General features: G+C 37.2%; 1 protein-coding gene and 1 pseudogene across 4 annotated transcripts in view; one reads left to right on the forward strand and one right to left on the reverse strand.

Moving 5' to 3' along the window:
* LOC126351409 (uncharacterized) overlaps window positions 1-25,416 on the forward strand; it is an 84,887-nt gene that overhangs the window by 34,640 nt on the left and 24,831 nt on the right. For all 4 annotated transcript variants that reach the window (XM_050002600.1, XM_050002602.1, XM_050002601.1 and 1 more), the window contains one exon: window positions 730-845. In XM_050002600.1, the coding sequence (XP_049858557.1) occupies window positions 730-845 (116 nt within the window). The remainder of the gene's footprint in view (window positions 1-729; window positions 846-25,416) is intronic.
* Window positions 1,721-1,837, reverse strand: LOC126289609 (5S ribosomal RNA; annotated as a pseudogene).

Below are 25,416 nucleotides of genomic sequence, written 5' to 3' on the forward strand. Positions count from 1 at the left end.
CCCCACAACTCGTTTCATTGCCTTACGCCATTGTCATCGCGTGGGAAATTACGTTAATTATATTGTTTTTGTGCTTAGAGGGGATCACAGACTAATTGTTGCAGCTGCAGACCAAGTTGATGACCAATGAATGTGGTCCGAGTGTATGCTGTTACGTGAGAGAGGAAAATCAGTATGACGAATACCTGTACGGCACACTTAGCCTTAGTACGTTCAAACCGCACTACGTGTCCGACTTGAACGTTTGACCCCGACTGTCTCTTCTAACGCAATATATGTTGTAAAAGGACTGGTTAACTTCAGCAAGAACCCCAGCCGTGTTCCAGTCCTATCATCTCACAGAAAACCAGAGGTATAGGGAGCTCCCCGGGCAGTACACAGTGAGGAACAAAAGATTCCGCGAGGAACAAAAACTGCCGAGAGAGTCTACCTTCGCATAAAATTTGCTATTAGTGTCGTCCATCCAGACACAGCGGCAGGAGATAGGACCATTATTAACAAATTGTTGGATTTGAGCTAGGTGCTCCTATTAGATTTCTTACCAAAGAACTCAGTATAAGTTTTATATCATCTGGCTCGTTGCTACTCAATAATTGAAGGACACCCTATTTTACTATTCTTCATTCCCTGCAATGCTGTGTGGAATGATTTGGTAGTTATACAACAATTCTAAAAGTATGCTATGTGAAAAACTGAATTGAGCGTTCTGTTGTTCTCTAATCGTTGCAGTGGATGAGATAATGGTTCGCGTTCGGCGCGCTGAAGGTCGTCTAGCATCCATCGAAAGTGAACTCCACGTGCTGGATGAGCGCATGAAAGCAGCCAGCGACATCCTCGGATCGCCAGTGAGTATCTCGCTTTCGGCATATGTTAGAGAGATCTGACCTGTGTTTCTTGATGTGGTCCCCTAGTCTCTAACTGATTCACTTCTTCTACCCACTAAGTGTGATGATGACGTGAGACTTTGTACATTATTTTCTCGGAAACGCTCTAGCGAGAGTTTTTTGTTGTTGTCTTTGGATCAGTGGATGATGTGACAACATGTAATTGTATCTTATGGACGTATGCAATGACTACAAGTGTGTAGTAAAAAAAAAAAAAAAAAAAAAAAAAAAAAAAAAAAAAAAAAAAAAAAAAAAAAAAAAGCTCTATCAGAGCGGTTTATCCATATATCCCTCTCACCACGCTAACAATGAGAAGCGTGACGTTTACCGCAAGAACTTCTCTGCTCAAGTTGCGCATGCGCACAGTGCTCTTCCTTGGAGAACAGTGAGTGGACCTTTTGTGGCCCACCATAGTAGCAGATATTAAGGGTCGCCGAGCTGTCACAGAGGTCCGACATAACACAATCTATTTAGATTTAGCTGTTAGCGGTTTTGAATTGAGAATAATAACACTACTGAGGACTATGTGCGAATAATTGGGCACTGACACTAACCTACTATACTATGTTAAAATATTGTGGTACGGTCTCATCCAGGTGGCTAACAATGAAAAATAAACAATAAGCACTCTGTCTTCAGGCCACAAGTGGCCCATGGGGACCATCCGACCGCCGTGTCGTCCTCAGTTGAGGATGCGGATAGGGGGGGGGGGGGGGGGCGTGTGGTCAGCACACTGCTCTCCCGGTCGTTATAATGGTTTTATTTCACCAGAGCCACTACTATTCAGTCGAGTAGCTCCTCAGTAGACATCACAAGGCTGAGTGCACCGCGAAAAATGGCAACAGCTCATGAGAGCCAGGATGGTCACCCATCCAAGTCCGGCCATATCCGACAACGCTTAACTTCGGTGATCTGACGGGAACCGGTGTATCCACTGCGGCAAGGCCGTTGCCAATGAAAACTAAGACAATTATAAATTAAGCCAGAGATGAGAAACTAACATAAATGGATTCATACTTAAAGAAAATTTTGGGAAGGTCGTGGGGTGCCTCTGATTTGATTTTCTACACATCTTCAAAAGTATGTATTACCTCCTCTTGCACCAATTACGGCATCCAATCTTTCAGGTATGGTCCTGATTAATGCTGCAATGCCCTCAAGAGGAGTCATCTCCCATTCTTCGGGAGGGCGTCACTTAGGTCCTGTAGCGTCTCTGAATAGTGCTGAAGTGCCCTTCTCCGCAACTGAACCCATATATGCTTAGCAGGACTCAAATGAGTGCTTCGAGCAGGCCGAGGCCTAGCACAACTCTCCGCTTCATCCAACAATTCTAGCATAGTTCTCTCAAACAGGGGGCTCATGTACTCATGGGTTAGTGGAAAACCACGACCAATAAATGGAATGAAAGGCACGACATGCCCCAAAAGGATTTTCTCACGCCATCAGGGAACGACTCTGATAAGGCATCCGGGATGAGAATGTGCAGGCCCAATACCTGTCACCAGGTCTTCTCCAGACCCTCTCTCTACTGTCAGCTGAACACAGGCCAAATCGTGAATCGTCGGTGAACAACACTTGTTCCCATTTAACATAAAGTTTTCTGAGTATTGTACTATGTCATAAAGTAAACAACTACACCAGTACAGTACCATACCAATGGTTCGGTCCTAGCTACAGTTGCCTCCTTTTGGATCATCAATACTCAGAAGAAGGCAACTGTAACTGTGGCCAAACACTGGTTTTTCCAGTATAGGTTTTTACATTATGACGTGTTATGATACTTAGCAAAAATTATGTCAATTTACTCTGGCCACAGTTGTACCTGTTGCTGCTGTTGTACTCTCCAGCTGCAATATTCCCTTCCGACAGGTAGTCAACTGTGTGGTGCTCTCTGAGTTCTGGGCCTGTTGCGTGTCTTCTGGATTGAAGACTGGCTTCTTCCAGTCTTCTTTGGACAGTTCTCTCACCAATGTTGACAGATTTCGTGGGGTTGATTTCATGCTTCAATGGCTGTGGTGTGATGGTTTTGGAGAACTTGTAGTTGTAATAAGTGGTCATCTCCTGTCACCGTTGCTCTTCTTGGGCATGATTCTGATTTCCTTGCATAGCCTCCAGTTTCTCTGTACCCTATTACGTTTCTGGAAATTGTAGAAGGTGTAGTTCTCAATACTTCTCCTATGTAATGCATACTGTGACAATCTTCCATCAATCCAATAGTTTCTATAGCACTGTCAGGGCTGGTGGTATATTTACTTCAGAAAGCCGATTATGATAATGACCCTACAAACATGTGTGATTGAAGGAGGAACAATACAAGGTACAAAAATAAGTGCCACAACAGAGAGAAACATTGTTGCCTCACATCTAGTTCAGACTGCATGGGAGAAAATAATCAAGACTGGTGCAATAAACAATCAACGCTTTATTGTTAGCACACAAAGCAACACCAATAACATACTCTCAGAATACAAAATAAATTGCTTCACTTTGATTAAATAGATAATTATTTATTATGTGTTGCATTTTTTGTGCTGGTCAGTGTATGTAGTGTGTTGCAAAATTATATCACAAGTAGAATCATAAACTTTATAAGTTTGCCATAAATGCATATTACTTTTCACTGTCACCTGCAACTAAAAAAATCGATTTTGTGGCAGTCTGCACAAGTCAGCACCTGCAGCAGCAGTTCAGTTTACCGTTTATTCGAGAGATGGTGGAAGCCTTTAACTGTTGTTACCTTATTCCTCCCACTTAGTAAAAATGAGAGTAACATCATCCAGGTCACTTGGTCAGTTTCAGTATGTACAGTTTTATTTCAATTTTTTGATGGCGAGAGAGATCATTTGCAAACAGTGATTTCTTTCTTGTCATAAGAGTGGAATTGCTAAGTGCCAACTGCAGTGGGTAGTTAATTCTCTTGAATAAATTTGTGGTTTTCAGGTAATGGTTTAAAATTCAAACCTTAAATTAGTAACATAAATTTTATAAGACATTATGTCCACATATTATAGATTTAAAAAATGAATAGGAATGCATATTTCTTGATAGGGGCTTTGCAGTACATCAATAGTATAGCTTGCAACAGTTCAGGAAAATCAAGAAAAACAGAAACGAAGGAGGTCAGAGAGGGATTTGGAAGGCCTTTCTGGTTGAATGCAAATACAATCAGTGTCTTAGCCACGTTCATTCCATTTATGAAGAGTAGTGTTGGTTTTTGTTGAAAAAGGTGGTTATGGAAATGAAAAACAAAGAGGATGAAATTGTTATTTCTCTAAATAACACCAAGCATGATGTTTTCTTCCAGTGGACATATCATCAAAAGTATCACATGAAGTCTTTGTAGGCAGATTTCAGATTTAACCCAGGATACTGGTTCATAGTCTGATGATCAGATTATGTATTATCCTGGTCATTACTGAGAGGACATCTGCCTCATAGGATGCAGCACTAATTCCATGCAAGTATGTTTTGAGCCTACAGGGAGTTATGAAAGCGTCATAGAAATTTTTGTTAGTGACAACAGTTTAAACAGGCATTAACTCGTGTGCATAAAGGATCTGTGCAATTCTTGTAACAGCACGATGTCTGGTAATGGCTTAGGCACTAAAAGTTGCTGTTGCTATGTAGTGGCGGATACATAGGGGGAGTGCGCCCCCCCCCCCCCTTCTTGCGGGGCCGCCCGCATTGCCACCCGCGCCGCCCCCGCAAGTCAGCCCGCACGTTTCTTTCGTCAGTCGACTCTACTAGTTATCGAGTAGTTGTACTTTCTTTCCTATGTAGCAAGCACGTCCAAGTGATCGTATTTTATACATTTCTGTCTGGCACTTAGATAGCTAACAGAAAACCTATGAGACAAGTCGTGGCCATTCTAGTGATATTGATACGTCATTCTGTCTGGCATTTGCTCCAGAAAAGTCGGGAATATTCTATTGCTTTCTTCTGAAGAGAACCTTCGATACGTAGCGTTATAAATACGGACTGTTCCGAATAGGAAGGAGAAATATTAAGACTGAAGAATGAATAAGCAAAAGGTCCTAGTTGTAGCGAAGTGCAAGTGTGAAGTGTCAAGAGTGAGTGTGATCAGTTGATTTTGAAGTGTTAATAATAGTAACTTCTCAGTATAAATATTGTTACAAGGCTCGTAACAATATTTTTACTAATAACGTGATAATGGTTTCCCATACCTAACTCGTAATATTATGGGAAGCTATTAATTTGTATATCTCCCATAACAGTGACTTTCGAGAAGAATCCTGAAAATGCATTGTTACTATACATGCCCCCTATCGAATGCACTAGAAAGGAACGGAATACACAATGAAAGTTCTGCACACAAAAATGTTATGCGTCGTCGTAAGGTACATATTGGATTGTCGCTTCCACAGTACGAATTTGTTGACATTGCATAAAAGTCTGAAAGCTTTCTGGCAGCGAATGTTCTCGTAACAACAAAAAAAAAGCCACAATATAAGGTAAACAGAGTCGCTGCCAGGTAGTCAGTTTGAAAGCACAATCGTCGCAATAACTTGGAAGTGAAAAAAAGTGAAGAACTGCGATTATTGGCTGTTACCACGGACTTCAGTCAGTGTTGTGCTTAGTGATACTAGAAATACGCGGAGTGCCACCGCGTGTGTTTAGCGCTAAGTATACTAGTGTTGCATTTCACAGTGTGAATAAAGTGTTTATTCGAGAATAATTGGCATCTAATTTACCTACAATATAATAAAATAAAACGTTATGTAACAAGAAAAAGAAAAGTATAAACATCTGAAGATTCCGGTCACCACTCAGCCGCAAAATCATCACCAGATGTTCAGGCAGACCCCAGCACTTCATCGAAACTTTCACAACAAAGTTCATCGATTGATTCTTTTAATTCCACGGATATTGACAATTATTTGGACATATTAGTGTCACGAAATATTAGTGATGATATAAAACGCAAGCTTCTCACAGCTCCAAGGAAACGTGAAAAATGTCATATCTTTCCTACTTCCGATCACAGCAAGAGGGGACGGGTTGAACGCAGACAAGTGCATGATAATCACTTTGAACAGTATCCATGGCTGGTGTTCTCACAAATTAAAAAGGTACTTCTTTGCATTTTTGTGAATAATAAAACGATTGGAGGAAAGAAATCCATTATCGCCAAGAAACTTATGACTGAAGCACTAACAAAGTTTGCCAGACTTACTGGTAAAGATGGTGATATTTGTACCCACTCTCATCTCGAGTACCACGTTGAAGCGTCAACAGATGCAAAACTATTTTTGGCGACACGAGACAACTGCGAACTTGAGGTCATAAATCAGTTGTCAAGACAGAGCATGAAAAGCATTAGAGTAAACAGAGACTGTCTTGTACCTATAATAAAGACAATCATTTCATGGAAAGCAAAATGTTCCTCGGGCGGAGGCATAGAGATGACGGGAGTCTATTAGAAAACTAAAATGATCGTGAAAGTATAGAGAGTAAGGTGATGGCAAGATGGCAAATTACACGAAAGATTTATGGATTTCGTTGATATCCATAAAGATAATGATTGTAGTGGAAATATTGACCATGAACCTCAAGAGAGTCAAGAACATTGACCATTAACCCCAAGAGAGTCAAGATGAAGAGCGCAGTGTTACTGGTGTAGGATTAGGCACTATGATTCTAAGGAGATTTTATTTATTTTTATTTTTTATTTATCTCTTGTTCCGGTGATCCATGTTGTGACACCATCACAGGATATGGAACTTGTCAATTTTATAAGCATTTGGCCAGAATTTATGGTAATACATAAAACAAAACAAAACAGAAACAGTAAACAGTAACTTAGGTCCTACTACAAAAAATACATTTTAGAGATAGATAGAGATTACAAAACAAAAACAGTAAACAGTAACTTAAGTCTCACTTCAAAAAATACATTTTAGAGATAGATAAAGGTTACAAAATGATAAGTGTTACAGAGAAATAAATATTGCAAAATATATGTTTACAATAAAAATATTCATTATTACAAATACAAATTTGGGCATACATTTGCAATTTACAATACAAGAAATGTTAAACACTGTAGTTCAGAAACTCTTCTATTGTATAAAATGATCCTTGCAATATGAACTACCTTAAGGTTTTTTGTTTTTTTTTTTTTTTTTTTTTTAAACAAGAGATCATCATCTACCAAACACTTAATTCTTGAAGGGAAGGCATTAAAAATCTTACAGCCACTGAAATGGACTCCTTTCTGCATCGTACTTAGATTTGGCTGTTCATAGTGGATATCATGTTTCCTTCTAGTATTGTGACTGTGATATGCACTATTCAGCTTAAAGATGGATTTTTCTTTCCTTTTTAAGTTGAATAGAGCATATCACAGTCACAATACTAGAAGGAAACATGATACCGGCATGTGTCAGAATGAAAGAATTACGTCCACATGCTAACACCTTTTTATTGGTCTTTTTCACTGACGCACATGTACATTACCATGAGGGGTGAGGTGCACGTACACACGTGGTTTCCGTTTTCAATTACTGAGTGGAATAGAGTGTGTCCCGACATGTCAGGCCAATAGATGTTCAATGTAGTGGCCATAATTTGCTGCACACAATTGCAATCTCTGGCGCAATGAATGTCGTACATGCCACAGTACATCTGGTGTAATGTCGCCGCAGGCTGCCACAATATGTTGTTTCATATCCTCTGGGGTTTTAGGCACATCATGGTACACATTCTCCTTTAACGAACCCCACAGAAAGAAGTCCAGAGGTGTAAGATCAGGAGAACGGGCTGGCCAATTTATGCGTCCTCCACGTCCTATGAAACGCCCGTTGAACGTGTACCTCACCCCTCATGGTAATGTACATGTGCGTCAGTGAAAAAGACCAATAAAAAGGTGTTAGCATGTGGACGTAATGTGCTGTTCCAGTCTCTTCTGTACCTAAGGTCCATCACTGTTCCCTTTGGATCCCTACGTAATTCGGTGCTCTCCGATACACACGATCGAACAGCGGAGGAGTGGTACTCAAGCGTCAACTTTAGGTTACAATATCTCCGGATGTAATTAACATTTTACAATGCAACAAATGGCACTGATTACATATTTGTTTATATGTTCAGATGTGCTAACAAAACTAACAGGGTTCCATTTTTAAAAAGTAGGTTTGTGTTAAAAAACATAGTTCGTGCATTTTTTTTATGGTTTGTATTAACCAATTACACTAGCCCCTCTCCTCACGTTTGGTCTGTGGAATCGATTCGTCAGTATTTGATGTGGTTTACGAAATATATCCAGCGGTAATGTTAGGTGACTCACCCTGTATAAGGCATACTGGAAAATTGATCATGAGCCATGGTGACCCAGTGTATAGTGCCCTCTGCTAGTGGCACACAGAACATTAACATGGGATGTGATGCTCTTGCAAGGCAATATAGGATGCTCAAAAGTTCCCCTTTCTGTGGTCAAACCATCATTTCCTGGCTTGTGGTAGCAACTGCCACTGCCAGTGGCCTCCAGAAATCAGTTACAGTATGTGGAATGCTATTGTTAATCCAAACCTTTAGTGTTGAGCATCTCATAATTTTTCAGTGGGTAATCTTGTAATCATGTTTAAACTTTGGGGGGGGTTAATTGCCCACTGTAATGCATCTGACAAGCTCATACTGCTGCAGGTTCTCAACCACCAGGCCAGGTAATTGATATCTATCTGATGGAGCCTAAATAATTATGTAGTGTGGTACAGGTGCTCATACCATTGCCAGATGTCATCCCTACAGATTGCAATCATCAGAGTAACTCTTGGAAACCTTGCAGTTGCATACATGCTTCAGTAATGACTGGCACCTTCATACACACATATTTTCTCAAGGGATTGTAACATGTTGAGGTTGTGCAAGATTAACACAAAGCAACAGTTATTCTCCAAGCTAAATCTCAAGTTATGTGTGAACAGTGAATTTGTGAGGCCACTCATCTTGGGAATGACATCAGGATACATGGTGCATTATGCATAAGAGGAATGCATCTTATTTGCTGAAGGTGGAAAATCTCTTTAAGCTGACAGTGTACAATCTGACAAAAAATGTAGGACCAAAAAGTCTCTAGTCATGGCAGATGCTGTGATATTCTGACACTTCAGACAATATGACTGTACTGGCACTGGGATGTAGCACATTTGTGGCCTTGCCTGTACTATTCTAGTAGTATTCATCACGTCCATGAAATGAAATTACATGTGACCTTCAACTGCCAGCTCAGCTTGCACTGATTGTGACTAGCCTTCACCATGTTTACAACCTGATTATGAGTGATGTCATTCAGATGTGTTTTCTGAACAAATCTGTGGTACTAAATGGAAAATTCAGGCAAATATACCATCAGAATCATTATCTGACCATGCAGCATACTGCTGGCACTCTAAATGATCGCTTAATGGCATACAGAGTATGTTATGTATTTCAATATTGTCTGTCTTGTCAGTATGTAATCCTCATAATGTCACCATGACAAACTGTATGTTTCATAGATCTTGTTGATTGTGTTTGAGATAGGCCAGATTATTTGTAAGTATTGTTTAACTTATATGCTCACAAGAGCGTATCTGACACCATAACTGAGATCACTAAATTAATGGATGCTTGTATTGTGGCTCTCAACATGGAGGTGACCAATTCTTTATGCTACCAGAATTTGTTAAGGAAAAGGGGAAGAGAAGTGTAAATTTCATGATTACCAGCCCTAAATTACAAAAGGTATCCAATGGGGATATTTTGTGACCTTGCCAAGGCATTTGATTGTGTAGATCACAACACACTCTTAAAAAAGCTTCCACATTATGACATTAAAGACAAATTGTTGACTTGGTTAGACTCATACTTACAGAACAGGAAGCAAAGGGTTGTCTTAAAGGGGACAGGAACAGCATTAACATCAGTCTGGGGAAATATGAAGTATGGAGCCCCACAGGGCTAAATTCTTGGGCCATTAATTTTCCTGATCTACATTAATGATCTATCAATCAAAATTAACAATAGAGCAAAAATTGTAATGTTTGCCGACTGCACAAGTATCCTCGTAAAATGACCCAACTCCACAATGCAGGATACAGCCATGACAATCTCTACTCAAGTACACAAATGGTTCAATGCAAATAGCCTAACCTTAAATGTTTCAAAAACCAATATGATACAGTTTCTGACAAAAAATAAAAAAAATAAAGCTCCTGAAATGCATGTTAACAACCACAAAATTAATGAAATCACATATACTAAATTCCTGGGTATCCAGTTAGTCACCTAAGATGGAAAGAACAAATTGATCAGATGGTCAAGAAACTTAGTTCATCATGCTTTGCACTAAGAGCTCTCCATCAGTTAGTTGACAGAGAAATAATGCTGTTGTCATATTTTGCATATTTCCATTCTGTTCTCTCCTATGGCATAATCTTCTGGGGAAATGCTGCAGGTGTTGAAAAAGTCTTCAGAATATAAAAACAAACAGTGAGGCTAATATGTGCGGTCCCTAATGGGACATCTTGCAGAGGTCTCTTCAAATCTCTCAGGATACTTACCATCACAGGTCAGTATATATACTCACTGATGTTATTTGTAGCCAACAACAGGGAAGTGTTTCAGAAAAATTGTGACATCCACAACCGTGACACAAGACAGGCGAAAAATTTTCATCAAGGCTCTGCAACTCTCACTAAAGTACATAGGGGAGTTACTGAGTCAGGTATAAAGGTCTTCAATAAGCTCCCCATTAATATAGAAAAGGAAATAAATAATGTACAGGTTTTCAAAAGCAAACTAAAATTATTCCTCATCAAACAAACTTTCTATAAAATGAATGAATACTTAGAGTTAAGATGTACAAGAGTGGGGGAAACTGCATAAGAAAAGCACTCCCTTAAAGATAAAAGTATGATGCTATTACTTGTAGCTCAACTGAAATTGTGGTGATAAAATGTAAATTTATCTGTTTCATTACGAGAAAATGTGAACTCCCATGTATCCCTCTCTCTTGAGCATTCACTTAAACCTCTTCTTAAGGAATGCAGTTAAAACTTGTATTCATTGAAACCATGACCATGAAGAAAATTTACTTCCTTATATATGTCAGTAGGGTAAAAATATGCACAGTCACTTATTCAACTATTTTAAACAATCACTTAAACTGTTTTTGGCATAATGCAAGCTTTAATACTGCATGCAAGTAATTGTTCTTGTAAAATAAACCAATGTCTGTGCAATGTGATGTATAAATGTTAATGTACTACTGTAATTGCATCAATTGGCTTGTCCTATATTACTTGTACACTGGCTGTATAATATGCAATCAACAGGACCAAATAAATAAATAAAAAAATGTAAAGAAATTGCACTCGTGTCCAGAATTAAAGTCTAGACTTCTCCACAATGTCTCATGGAGTGAGCAGTGTGATGCGAACATTAAGCTTGGCAATTTTTTTGATGACACGGGGTTATGAAATGTGCATACATCAGGTTTCACCTCTAACTTTCTCTCTCTGATATGATGCAAGATGCTACGTACAGACTACAGATACACATGACTGAGCACATGATATGCTTTTATGGCTGAAGGATTGCAGCACGTGTGAGTAAGTCAGGTGAGCAACATTCACAAGGAGGCAGTGCTTGGAGTCATGTGACAACCCACAGCTGACGACACTTTCTGAATCTGCTATTGGCAGGAACAAGAAGCTACATAGCAACACTACTCGTGGAAGGGTAGCAGGTAATGTGGTGTGTTTGTATGGGTTATTGCCACTGCAAAAACTCAGGTGGTTGACAGTTGAAGGAAGCTGTTGGTTTGAGGCACCACTGTGGTGGTAAGTGAGAGGCTGGATATTTATTTCTCGGCCAAAAATGCATTAAATCTAAACCAATATAACTAAAAATTAGACAAGTTCACTGAATTAAATGGAAAACTGAGATGAGACTGGACATCAAACTGCTCTTTTGATACAACAAATAGTAGTTAAGTTAGTCAGGATATAAGATATGTAAATGGCTATGGACTTAGAAACTTAATAATTCTAAGTGCCTTATGAGATGTTAACAAACCGAGTGTCCATACTTGGGAAGCTCCATCAAAGTGAAACTCTTGAAATAGAATAGAAGTTTATTGTCTCGTAACACACAATTTCAAGTCATTGACTTAAAATACAGGAGACTCATTGAAAAACAAAAAATTGTTTACAATTTTTCTTATATCATGAATAGAATATACTGCACTGGATTTGTATTTAAAACCCTAATAATAATTTTTTGTAAAAAACAATAAACTTTTAAAAATCAAGAGTCATAAGTATATGCTCTCTCCTGCTCAAATTTTCATGTTGTCTTTCATGAAGTCTTCTACTGAATAGTTACATTTCTGCACTAGTTTCTCACATAACTTTTTTTCAGTTTTTCAAAATTGATACTGAGCAATTGTGTTCCATTCACTTTTTATAAATTTTCATACCCGTATACTGTGGAGTTTGAGCTTAAAGTTTTAAACTGTGGGTGGGCAGCATAAAATTAATTTGATTTCTGGTGTTGTAATCATGTTGAAATTTTTTTGATACAAGTAAATCAGCGTTACTATTTACAAAAATAATCAACTCATAGATGTAAAGTGAGAGAACACTTAATATTACTTAGTTTTTTCTTTTTTTTTTTTAAAAAAAAAGATTGAGTGATATGGTTTTCTTTGCCCTACATCGTGTATATTTTTAATGATGGTTTCCTGAAGTTTCAATATTTGACATATATGGTTTGAACTACCCCAAAATACAATAACATCCCTTATTATTGACTCTGCTTATTTATGTATCTCTGGAAAATAACCTCCGTGGAGGGACTGGCTAACTATTGTAGGTAGTGACTGTTCAATTATTTTAGAGACTGTTTTTAACACTTTTATCGATATCCCATCCCATCCAGCTGATGTTTACTTTCTAGTGATAGTATCACATTTTCTATACCTTTTACAGTTGCTTTGCTAAATCTACTGAAAAATTTACCTTCACATTGTTCACTGCTAAAGAAATTTATCTTATCTGGGTAATTTTCTACATTGGTGTTCAATTTCTTTACATTTATAAAGAATTCATGAAGTAATTCAGGAATTTGTGCTGGATTTACAGTAGTTTTGTCCTCTATCTTGAGTTCAGAAATATTGTGGCCTGTAGCTGTGCCACCTACTTCAGCTTTGATCACTGATCATAATGCCTTTGTATGTTTTCACTATCCAAAATAAATGTATTATTTGCCAGTTCTTTTGCTTCCTGTACAACTTTTTTAAAAATATCTTTGTAATTTTTACATAGGTAACAAAATCAGGACTTTAGTTGTTGTTGTTGTGTTAGTTTCCTCTGTAGCTGTCTTTTTCTTGCTCTATAGATTTTTATTCCTTTAGTAATCCACTTTATTTCCTACTTTTTTATGATGTACAGTAAGGGAGAAAGGTTCAAGGTTCAGTAAAACATTTAGGAAGTTTTCCATGAAAGTAGTAAAATTTTCAGAACATGAAATACTATGATCTGTAGCCCACTCCACCTTATTTTGTCTATGATGGAATGAGTAGAGATTTTTATACATATTATAAATTTCAAATTATAAGTCCCAATGTATGTCACAAGATGTAAAACTATAAACTTAACATAAAATAAATTGTAAATTGGTAAATGAGAAAGAAGACTACAGTAGCTATCTGTCCACTGTTCTGCAGACTTGTGAAATTTTGTGCAGGAGTTTCGAGCTGCAGTGCTGTACATGTAATATGTTACACCTATTAGCTGAAGAACTATAAATTCTGAGCAACAATGTTGGACAATTTTTTTTTATGGCAGTTAGGTGGGAAACTGCAGTTTTTGAACTGAACTGCCATGCTTGAGAAATCAGATAAAATTGCAAAAATAAGCTCCAAGAAAACACTGTTGTGACATAGTAATATACACACAAAAATATGGCAGAAAATTTTCTGAAACTGTATGGTACAAACAAAACGTTACCAATAGCAAGATTAAATAATAAACTCATTATAGCTACTCATTCCTTACATGAGTCATTGTGTGATCTTTGTAAACATCAAGTAATTGTAATAGGCATTGCTAAAAGATATGACCTTGATTGTTTATCATGTGTAAATGAAGAAATAAAGACAGTACTTAAGTTATATAGAAAAATCTGACAGGCCTTCTGCAACACCCACTTCCTTGTAACAGGTGATGTAGCTAGGTAACTTTATACAAGACATGTGGTATGCATTTAAATGGAAAGGGAAAATATCTTAATGTCAAAAAATGTGTTTTTAATAAACAGTAATCATTCTGTGTCACTGTGTACAGAATACCAAGACTTTACCCCAAGCAAGCTTCAAAACATTGGATACAAACACCCTCTCCCCCCACCCTTAATTGCTTAGGCCTTTACCCCATACAGCAGAGCAGACTGGCTATTCAATCAATCCAACAGCAAATGCAGAAGGATCATCAGTTACAGCAGCTACCAGAAAAGGGCTGTCACAGAAAGGAGAACAAAGGAGCCACCAGCAACAGGACTTCAATGTAACATTATTATCAAGAATTCGAACACAATCCAAAGAGATGGTTGAGTTTCGGTGTTACAATCATTAAAAAAAAGAAGAAATTCAGTGCGACAGTGCAGTGTAAGTGTAACAGAAACACTGGGAGCTAATAAAAGGCTTAATGCCTTACTGGAACAAGAATCATTGAAGTTTAAGACAACATTCACCTGAATGCTCAGTACATTAACAGTAAACCAGATGAATTAGAGGTGATACTGTAGAAATTTAAGCCAAACATTATAGTAGCAACAGAATATGAGCTAAAGGAAAATTAGATAGAGGCTTACAAATTTAAAAAAATGTGCAAATGTAACCAGTTTTTGCTTAATGTTGCATAACTGTCATGAGGTTCTCATTTACTCTAGCTACAAATCGTGTAAAGCCATCCAAAAGACTAAAAAATATGCTGGAGAAGTTTGCTTTGAAGCTATGACAAAGGAAGTAAAAATAGTGTGAGAGACATACTATATATTTTAGGCTTGTACCAATCACCAGGTGGTGGAATATACTTTAAACCTAACAATAAAAATTAATAAATCCATCAGTGTCACTAAACATAGTGAAACTACTACAGATCACATAATAACAAATATTCTTTCATGATAATGTGGCATGAAAGGAAATAAACTCCACACGAGAAGGCCATTTCAAAATCATGATAGATATCAACATTAAGGCTGATGGAACTGATCAGATGATAAAAAAACAAACACCATCCAGACAGGCCTTGAAGGGCCAATGGTACTGACTGGCCACCAGGCCATCCTCCACCCATAAGCATCATTGGATACGGATACAGAGAGGATTGTGGTCAGTGCACTACTCTCCTGGCCATTGTCAGTTTTTGTGACTAGTGCCGCTACTTCTCAATTAAGTAACTGATCAATTGACCTTACAAGGGCTGAGTTCACACTGCTTGCCAACAGTACTCAGCAGACCCAGATGGTGACCCATCCAAGTGCTAACCAAGCCCGACAGTAAGGCAGCAAAAAAAGTAGATTAAGTTACAAAACATGATTTAATTACAAAAGTTGTTAATGGCAGAAAGATGGGAAGCAATATATGCAGACAGTGATGATGCAAATACCAAAACAGACCAGTTTTTTTCCTTATTTAATTATTATTATAATGTTAAATGTCTTGTCAGCAAAAGTCTAGTAAATGAATATTAAGGAAGAGAAAAGCTAGCTGACTGGAGTAGTACCTTTGCAAAAAATAAGCTGAAAATATATTATGAGCTCTCTAAGCAAAAAGAGACTTTGGCATATAACAGCTGGTGCAAAAAAAGACAGAGTACTACCATTACATTAGAGGAATGAAGGCACTATTCATGAAGCCAGCTGTAGATAAAGGGGAGAATTACTCAAAAGACTTATGGTCCTTTGTAAATGAAGAGAGTGGAAAACTATCAAAACAGATAGAATATAATTGCACACTTAAACATGGAAAAAGTGTTGTAGATCCTCTGGAAATAGCAAACACCTGTGGCAGATATTGTATAAACATAACAGATGAATTGATGAGACAAAGTAAACCAAATGAAGTAAGTAAAATAAAAAAAATCCCACAAATAAAACACCTTGGTATTCCTAACAGATGATCAGAAGTTTTAAACCTTATAAAGAAATCATAAGTGACTTAGATGGTGTTACATCACATAGCACAAAGAAATGCAGGGAAAGCATACAACAGTCTTTACCACATGTGCTAAATGATGCAATTTTTGGATTCATTAAAAGCCAGTATTTAAGAAAGGAAACAAAGGTGAATTAGGGAACTACAGGCCAATATGTTTGCTCTTCACTTTTACAAAAATGTATGAAGTGATAGTAAAGAACAGAATTGTAAGTTTTATAACCAAATTCAAAATACTACACTCATCACAATACAGCTTCAGAGAAGAGAAGTCAATGATAATGGCATCAACATATTTAGTTGAAGATATTTTGAGTTCACATCACAAGCAAATTTAGTTGAACATATTTTGAGTTCAACTGACAAGCAACAGTAGACTTGCAAGATCTTTATGGGTGTCTCTAAAGTATTTGACTACATGGACTGTTAGAAGATAATAGAGAAACTCTATGAATGTAAGATCTGTGAGTAATGCTATGGCATATTTGAACTGTGTATTATGAGTAGGAAACAATGCACATAAATCAAACATGCTAGTGGGAGAAATACAACCACATACAGATCTGAGTTACAAACTTTCAGACATAGTATGCCACAAGGTTTACCTCTTGGATCAGTATTAGTTATTCTCTGTGTAAATGGTTTCCCAGACTATATAAATGAGGGACTTATATTGTATGCTGATGATGCAATAGTTATCTGTACAGAGACAAATGAGAAGCCTGAAAATGAAGCCTTCCTGACTACTGAAAGTGCAAATAAGTATCCAAAATGAAGCAGTCTTTTTATAAATCAGTTTAAAACAATGTATGTAGTATTTCAAACAAAACAGAGTGAAATGTTTTATGATAATATTAAAATAAATAGAGAGTAATTAAAGAAATAAGCAGTATAAAACTGTAGGAACTATTGAAGATGAGCTCTTGACATTGTGGGAGGGGGGGGGGGGGGGGGGCGGCATAGACATACTGTGTAAAAAGAGATAACACACAGATTTTCCACATTTGCAAAATAGCAAATGTTGTGGATGATAAAAGTTTTCAGATCAATATTCAATGGACTTGTGTTCCCATATCTGGCCTACCTAGGTCAAAGGTGGGGAAGTGCACAAGCTGATTACTTAAAAAGAATAAGTAAATTTAAGAAAAGAGCACTAAGGGGTGTAGCAGAAATAAGTGTGTGTGTGTGTGTGTGTGTGTGTGTGTGTGTGTGTGTGTGAGTGTGAGTGAGAGAGAGAGAGAGAGAGAGAGAGAGAGAGAGAGAGAGAGAGAAGAATATGGCAGTGAGACCAAGTGATAAACATCTCCTGAATAAAGGCATACATGACCATGAAAAAAGAGGAAAATGAAATCATTACACAAGATAGTGAAATACTGAACTGACATTACATGCTCCAAATGAAGCAGGCAAACTGTTTAACAAGCTATCAAACTCAATTAAAGATGAAAAGGGATTAAAATGTTTCAAAAATCTTTTAAAAGTATATCTCCCATGAAAAAGTATATACAGTGTAAGTGAATATTGAAAATGAAAAGAAATATGTTATATTGTAAACAAAAGTATCTAACAACCTTTTATATGTCTGTACTCTAATCATGTTTCCTTTTTGTATGTTTATTGTATGTTCATTATATTTTTACAGAAAATATGTAACTACATTTTATGTGCCTGTGAAGTGTAATTTTGTTTTCTTTATAGTATGTTTATTGTACATACTTTGTATTTAAATTTGATTTAATTTAATGTGGCAAATGCAGTTTGAATACAGCTGTCACATCTGTCTTAGTCTGTTTTACAATAAAACTGAATGATGCAACCAATACTCTCACCTGAAAATTGTCAACTAGAGTCGTCAACAAAGAATAAATAATTAAAAAAAATTATAATGACTTACACCAGTTAGCTGGAGAACTTTAACATTTGAGCAGATGTGCTGGTTGTCTTAATTTTTTGTGTCAACCACAAGAACTTAAGTATTGAACAGTAGTGTCAAGATCTGCATGGTGGCCTACACTCAATGCAGTAAGGTCACTTTTGGAGTACGGTTGTAGATGTAGATGTGCATGAAGAAAATTTCAAACTACGCAGCTGAATCTATATCAAGTGGATCCCAGGCTACACTGTCATTATTACTTTATATGTACACAGGTTTTCATAACAGTTAGACCAAATTTCTGACTTAAGCCTCCAGCTCATCAACAGCAACATTTTGATGTCAGAGAGCTATTCCTTCAGTGTTGATTGTCTGTTTTAAGTAGACTGTCACTACTTCTATTCAGTGATCAATGAGTGTACAATCCTTCAAACAGAAATTTTTATCTTGTTTAAATTATGTGTCAGTATTCAGAATGCTGATGATGTTGGTCGAATTCGTGTCTTGAAAGTTCTTTGTATGTCACACAACAATCTTCTTCAGTGGCATCCTCAGAAGTGTTGTTGCGCTTTGATCATCTTTTGGTGTTTTATGGCCTTTCTGATACTAGATTATATTTTATGCTCATAGGACCACTACAAAGACTACTAGCCCAGTCAGAAACTTTTATGGTCCACTGTTCATTCAGTACAAACTTAACATAGTTTGGATAGGTAGTGTGTGTTTTCTTTGTTAAATTTCATCTTACTGCACATATCACATTTTATATCACATTTCTTAGCTGCTTATGATTTCTCTGCCATGAATTGGTCACAAGTGATAGAGCATCTTTGGCTTGTTGTATTCTTTGAGTACATTTGTATATGTTGTCCTTGTTGTCTCAGATATTGTTTTCTTTTCTTCAGTAAATAAATCATTTACAACTAATGTTTCCTTGCAACCACTCTTTCCTATCACTTATCAAAACACTTACTGCCTGCTCTGAATTTAATAGCACTTTACTGATTTTAAATGCAGGTGTCCTGTGTAAGTTAAAACACAGGGAAAAAGTATGTTTACTCTTTTCATGTATCAAGACTGTCATAATCTATTGATTATCTTTATATTGTGTGTTCTAAATTATATTGTAAGGCCAAAAAATGTTACTAAACCACAAAAGATCCTGAACTGTAGTAGTTCAGTGTTACCATAGAAAATATAAAGAGACACATACAACATATACGGAAGAACAGCAGAAGACTCAAAAATATAGAGGAATTTTTAATTTATCCATGATTGGATGTAACGTCATAGCTGTACTCAGCTCGCAGGCTAAAATGTAGACTCAGCCACATACAGTGCAAAAGTGCTAATTTGACATGTTTTGAAGTTAAATGTCTGCATCATTAGAAACATCTTCCCACAAGAATAGTCATTGCGTGGAACGCATTTACAAATGTCCATCTATACATATTCCTCCTAGTATTGCCATCATTGTATAAAAGTAAGAAGCAATGCTTTTTTTCTAAGAAAAAAAAACAGTGTGAGGGTACTCCGACACTGGATATAAAGCAATGAAAATTACTTATAACTGAAGCATGGGATACCACCCGTCTGCTTTTAGCCATGACGTCATTAAAATCATCTTGGTAGTGGGATCATAGAGATATCTATTGGTAGCTCGGTGTTCGAGCGTACGCATATCCGTTTAGCACTACCATCACCCACTATTAGTGGATGAGGGCACTACATGCTTGTCGAACTGGGTACCAGTGATTCAGTTGTTGAGAACGGTTGCCGCAGCTTCGAAATGGTTGAAACAGTCAATGACGTATCTTTTCCCACTAAAAACTGTACTGGTATCATTCCTATTGCAATTACCAACACAAAAAAATGAAATAAAAAATTTAAGTCCTTGATATAAATCTTTGGCACTCTTCCAAGCTCTCAGCATTGTAAAAAAATTACTTTGTTAGCGAAAAAGTTTAGGGGTACACATCCCTGAGCATTCCTCCAGAAAAAGAGCACTGCTAAGAAGGATGACAATACATGGAAGTTAGTAAAAATTTGAAAGATACTTTCATTGTAACCATATACCCTTCTTAAAATGTAGTCCATCATCTGTATTTCAGCAAAAATAAATTAGTATATGCTGACTATGAATGTTGGTAGCTAGATGGAATTAGAAAACCATGTGCACAACCTCTCCTCCCCTAACAACACTGGGCTGCGTATGTGTTGATGTCAGGACATGATTACCTTTTTCATCTTTATTCAATACTATGCCTTAATACATGTGAACATATACAAGCTGTTAAAAACAATATTCCATATTTTGAGCAGCTGTATGGTATGGACTGAAATTAGAAAAAAGTGTCCACTAAAAAGGACCGTAAGAGATAAGAGCACTTGTTCATCTTTGGTACTGTGAAGCACACCTCATCTGCTGCAAACTCTTTGATATTATGATTGCCCGCAGAAAGCGTAAACAAATTAGAACATGTGATTCTATTACTGTGAAATAGCACAGCTGCTAATGTTAACTACTTGTTATTACATATGACCTGTAACCATATGCCATTGCTAAAGAAGGTGCTCAATACTGTATCCATTCATAGTAAGGCATGCTTCCATTATGCTGCTAAGTGCAAAGATAAAACTACTGTGTCAAACCATTTCACAAACTTAATAAAACACAAACTGGTTCCAATAGAAGTAATGTATGCACTGCACTTACACTGAATGCAAGTACATATAACAGTAATAGCACTAACAGATGTTTACTGCATAGTTTATCCACAGACAAGTGCCCATGACCAAGTGCTGTTAGCCCTTAAGGTATGCGTTTAAGAGCCTATGTTTACTTGACATTTTTATTTTTTTTTCTCTCAGAATATGGAATACTTTTCTCAACACCCTGTATAAATGCTTTCCATACAATGAAGTTTGTTGTGTGAATAGATTCCTGATGAAGTAGCCATGTATATTTGAAAAGCATTGAATTAGTGTTTTTGCACTGTGTGTTTCTGATCCTATATTTTAGCTTTCAAGCTGAGAAATTTCCTGATATCTCCTTACAGTGAGACATGTAACATTTCACTGCCATCAGTTTCCAGCAGTATCACAGTTACTGTCAACCTTCAGTTCTCTGAAAATCCAACATTACTTTCTCAGCAGCTACATCTCATATGGGACATTACAACGTCATCTGTTGCAGTGTTACAGATTTGAATCAAAACTTGCACTAACAATATATTAATGAGAAATCTGGTTAAAGAACATGATTGCAAGCAAGAAACTTTAAGTATTAATTAATATATTCACTGAAGAAAGAATAGCACTGTAAGGGGTGAACCTTTGGGACTATACAATACATGATGCATTGCACAGGCAACCTGCATTGACAGACCACATAGAAACATGGAAATGACTTAACTGGTTAACTTTGAGATGATAGCAATGTGACACTGATATGCATCTCTGACAGATTGCGTGGCAAAACATGGAGTGCTGGCCACTCCGCTCAACTCTTATCACACAGTGTGAGGGGAATGAAATTTCAAGTCATCCATTTTGCCTAAAAAATATTGTTTTATGTACATGAAACAAAGCTACATTCATCTCTGCTGTTAGTTTCTCGGTACAGCTGTTACATTTCACATAAAAAATAAAAACCACTGGCCGGCCGGAGTGGTCTTGCGGTTCTAGGCGCTACAGTCTGGAACCGTGCAACCTCTACGGTCGCAGGTTCGAATCCTGCCTCGGACATGGATGTGTGTGATGTCCTTAGGTTAGTTAGGTTTAATTAGTTCTAAGTTCTAGGTGACTGATGACCTCAGAAGTTAAGTCGCATAGTGCTCAGAGCCATTTGAACCAATAAAAACCTCTGCTTTGGGAGTTTTATGTGTTGTCTCCTAAACAGTCTTTTTCATTCAATTTTGAGGAAACTATTTGGTAAAAAAAATTATTGTTCCACATCTTATAGCCATGCGTCACAGCTTGTCAGTGGGCTGGTTTTCATTTCGAATGTTTGATACATTTTACAACCTATATTGCTTCATAAGGAATATAGCTAACATACCCAAATTGTTTTTAATGCTTGAAGGAAAACTGTACCTCTTTCCAGTCTCAGATAAATACAATTTGATTATTCACTGCGACAAGCTACAATGGGCCACACTCCGTACTATGATTTCTTGCCACTTGGAACTATCTTATGTTGCTGCTGATACAAGACAAAGCATTCACTTGCATGTTTGCTTTTAAGCTGGGAATATGTCTTGACTTGTGTATCTCTTTATGTGCTGCATGTAGTAATATGTTGTCCACACAAAGGGCTGTTTGAAGATGATAATTTTCATCCAAATTGTTGAAGAAAGCACTTCACTACAAAATTTTATTCAGTGTCAGATGTGGCCAGCTTGGCATGGAGAAAGACAGCAACAGAAATTAAAGAATTAGGGAAGAATTTTCTGTGGAATCTATACCACTATTCTTAAGTAATTACCTTCATTGTTGTAGTTTCTTATTCAGATAGTAAACCTATGGCTTTGGTTGGTGAGTGTCAAATGTTAATCATATTTTAAAAGTTACTTCATATAAAACTGAAATGGATGAACCCCTATTTATGGTTATGAAAATATTAATTGCAGCTATACAAACTCAGAAGGAGATGTCAGAATTTTCCTCATCATCATGGGCTTCTTCGATTTCTGACACAAGGTTGTCCATCCCTACACAGAACTCACCATCTAATGCTACAACATCAGTGTGGTGACTCATCTAATTTCAGATCTAGCAATGTTCTTTACATAGCATAATTCATGAAATTTCTACCTTGTTGTAGTGACTACCTTCTCAGCAAGACAAATAATGAGTTGGAAATTTGTGTCCTGCTTTGTCAGAGTAACTAATATTAGTTGCTCCAAAAAATGGAAACCATTTGAACTTGTTCTGTAGAATTCATGAAATTTGTGTTCATGTTGAGAGCTCACAAGCAACTAGAAACATCATTCATGCTGTCTTGTTGTTTCTTGCAACACTAGTCACATTGCATATGGTATTGCATATTGTGTTGCATGTCATATCACCCAAGTTGGAATGCAAGTGACACACTGATAAATGTTGCGTTATGTGACCTTTATTACAATGAATCATATTACCTCTGTGTAAACTGCACCTAAGGGTTGTGATGTGACCCTGGTTGCAGGCAAATTGGCTGCTGGGAAATCAGGATGGAGCACTGTTTCCTCAACTGCACATCAGCTGCAGAAGTGGTGGTGACTGGAATGATATGGCTAACCATCAGTAAAACATTACTGGTTAAAATAGTCCTTTATTCCTGTCAGTTACAAGGATGGAACCAAACCTGGAAAGAAGCTAGTTGTCTTCTCCCCACAGGTGTGTTTGGAGTGCTGACATCACTGGTTTGTCTGACAGGGACGCAATGCATGTGAGTGACAGTAGCAGCTAACATCAGCGTGGCTGCAGAGGCTTGATGCAAGCAGCAAGTGGCTAGCAGATGATATGGCATGATAAGATAGTGGGATGGATGGTATTTAAACTATGGTGCTCAGCATGACCAAAGATTTTAGTGTGCATTCTCCCTGGGTGATGAACTGCAACAATGTTGGCCTGTACAGGTTGAACAACAGTGACAGTGTAGCAGGGCTCGTGGCTAACCTGGACTTAAACTCACAGTCCACCAGGAAGGTGGCGATCAACAGAATGTAGTCACTCAGCATGTGACCTAGCAGAGAAGAGACAAATCGATCACATGCAGACTGGGTCACTGATGCCTCTTTCATCTTGTACTGCAAGTGGTCTGTGTCCTGTAGTGATCAGCTGTTGTAGACTGCATCACACAGAATGCCATAGGCACCTGGATATTGCTGGGTGCAATGAACATCTTAGAGTGAGAGTCTAATCTGGGGGAATATATATGTGAGCCAGCTGGTTAATGTTTCTCCAACAGGAACACTCCCAACACAGAAACCATAACAGGCTGGAATGGCCAAGCTTTGTCATTGGGCACCAATAATTTAATTTGTCCTTGTTTTGCTATCTAGTCAATTATGTCATAAGCCCTGCCATAGCTGTTGTGTGTCACATATTTGGTTCTCAGGAATGCTGTCTACTGTATTTCACAGTGCCAGGTACTGAGAAGTATTCTTTTGTCCTGAATATGCTCTCTTGCTCAGTGGTACCTGGTCTTCAGTGCAGTAATACTTCATTGCTCCTGGCAAAGCTGTCATGCAGCAATATATTAAACACACTTTACAAGACCATTACATACCCACTCAATGTACAGAATATTACCAAAATGAATACATAACAAACAAATCAGAAGGAGTGTTAATACAGAATGGCTATTATTTCAATTTTCCTCCATTCTATATAATGCTAGCCTACAACTTTACGTATTGCCAGTTCCTGTGAAAATTTTTTAAATTTTTGTTTGAATAACAATTTTTAAAAATGTCAGGCACCTGATTTTCTGTTGTGTTGTACTTAACATCTATTTGCCTTTTCAAACATAAGTATCTAACAAACTTAATGTCTATGTGCTTTAGTCTTTTGTATTGCCATTTACTAGGAGAAGCAATACAAGTCGGGCTGTCCTCATAAATTATAAGTTTTTCTTTTTTCAGTATTTTTTGGTCATGGAACAACCTCTTAAACCACAAATATACTACAATACAAGTTGCAAGTGATACAGATTCTGCTTCTGTAGAATACAGTCATATAATTATTTAGTCCCCAACTTAAGAGTGTTAGCACACACCTTGATAGCATAACCTAATGTTATTGTCCTATTGGGCTATTGGTCCAATCAGCATCAACACAAGCAATCCCTTACTTTTATTAAAGTACCCTATTATTTACTGTGCCTTTTATGTAATGCAGTGTTCTCCTTAAACCTTTCCAGTGGGATTCCGTTGGATACTTTGATAACCACTGAAATAATCAACAACATCAGGTTGTGTTGTTTGAGTTAAATAAGTAAACATCCTATTAATTCTCTGGAAGATACTTTCTCATGCAATCTCTTGTCACCCTCAACATCTCCGTAATGAGTCTGTTAACTGGCTTGGATTCTTCATACCAAGCCTCTTTCAAAGATTTTCCAAATATGTTTTCTGGCTGAAAATTATTCCATCTGCCCTCTTATCTATCTTAATTTCTGAGAAAATTCTCAAATTGGCCAAATATTCCATTTTAAATATATTTTTTGAATCTGATTTGAATTCCTTAGTTTTCATCTTATTTTATAAATTGTTAACATCATCTACATATAACAAAACATAGTGAACAACAGTGTTTTAAGTTTCTTTAAGTATATAGACATCAATCAGCACTGCTTTTAACAAAGCCTAGATCTTTAACAAGCTTGTCAGACCAACTCCAATGTCTTGAGGCCTGCTTTAAACCATAAATTGCTCTTTTTTAGTCTATTTACA

The sequence above is a fragment of the Schistocerca gregaria genome, chromosome 1 (genome assembly GCF_023897955.1).
Source record: "Schistocerca gregaria isolate iqSchGreg1 chromosome 1, iqSchGreg1.2, whole genome shotgun sequence".
NCBI lineage: Eukaryota > Metazoa > Arthropoda > Insecta > Orthoptera > Acrididae > Schistocerca > Schistocerca gregaria.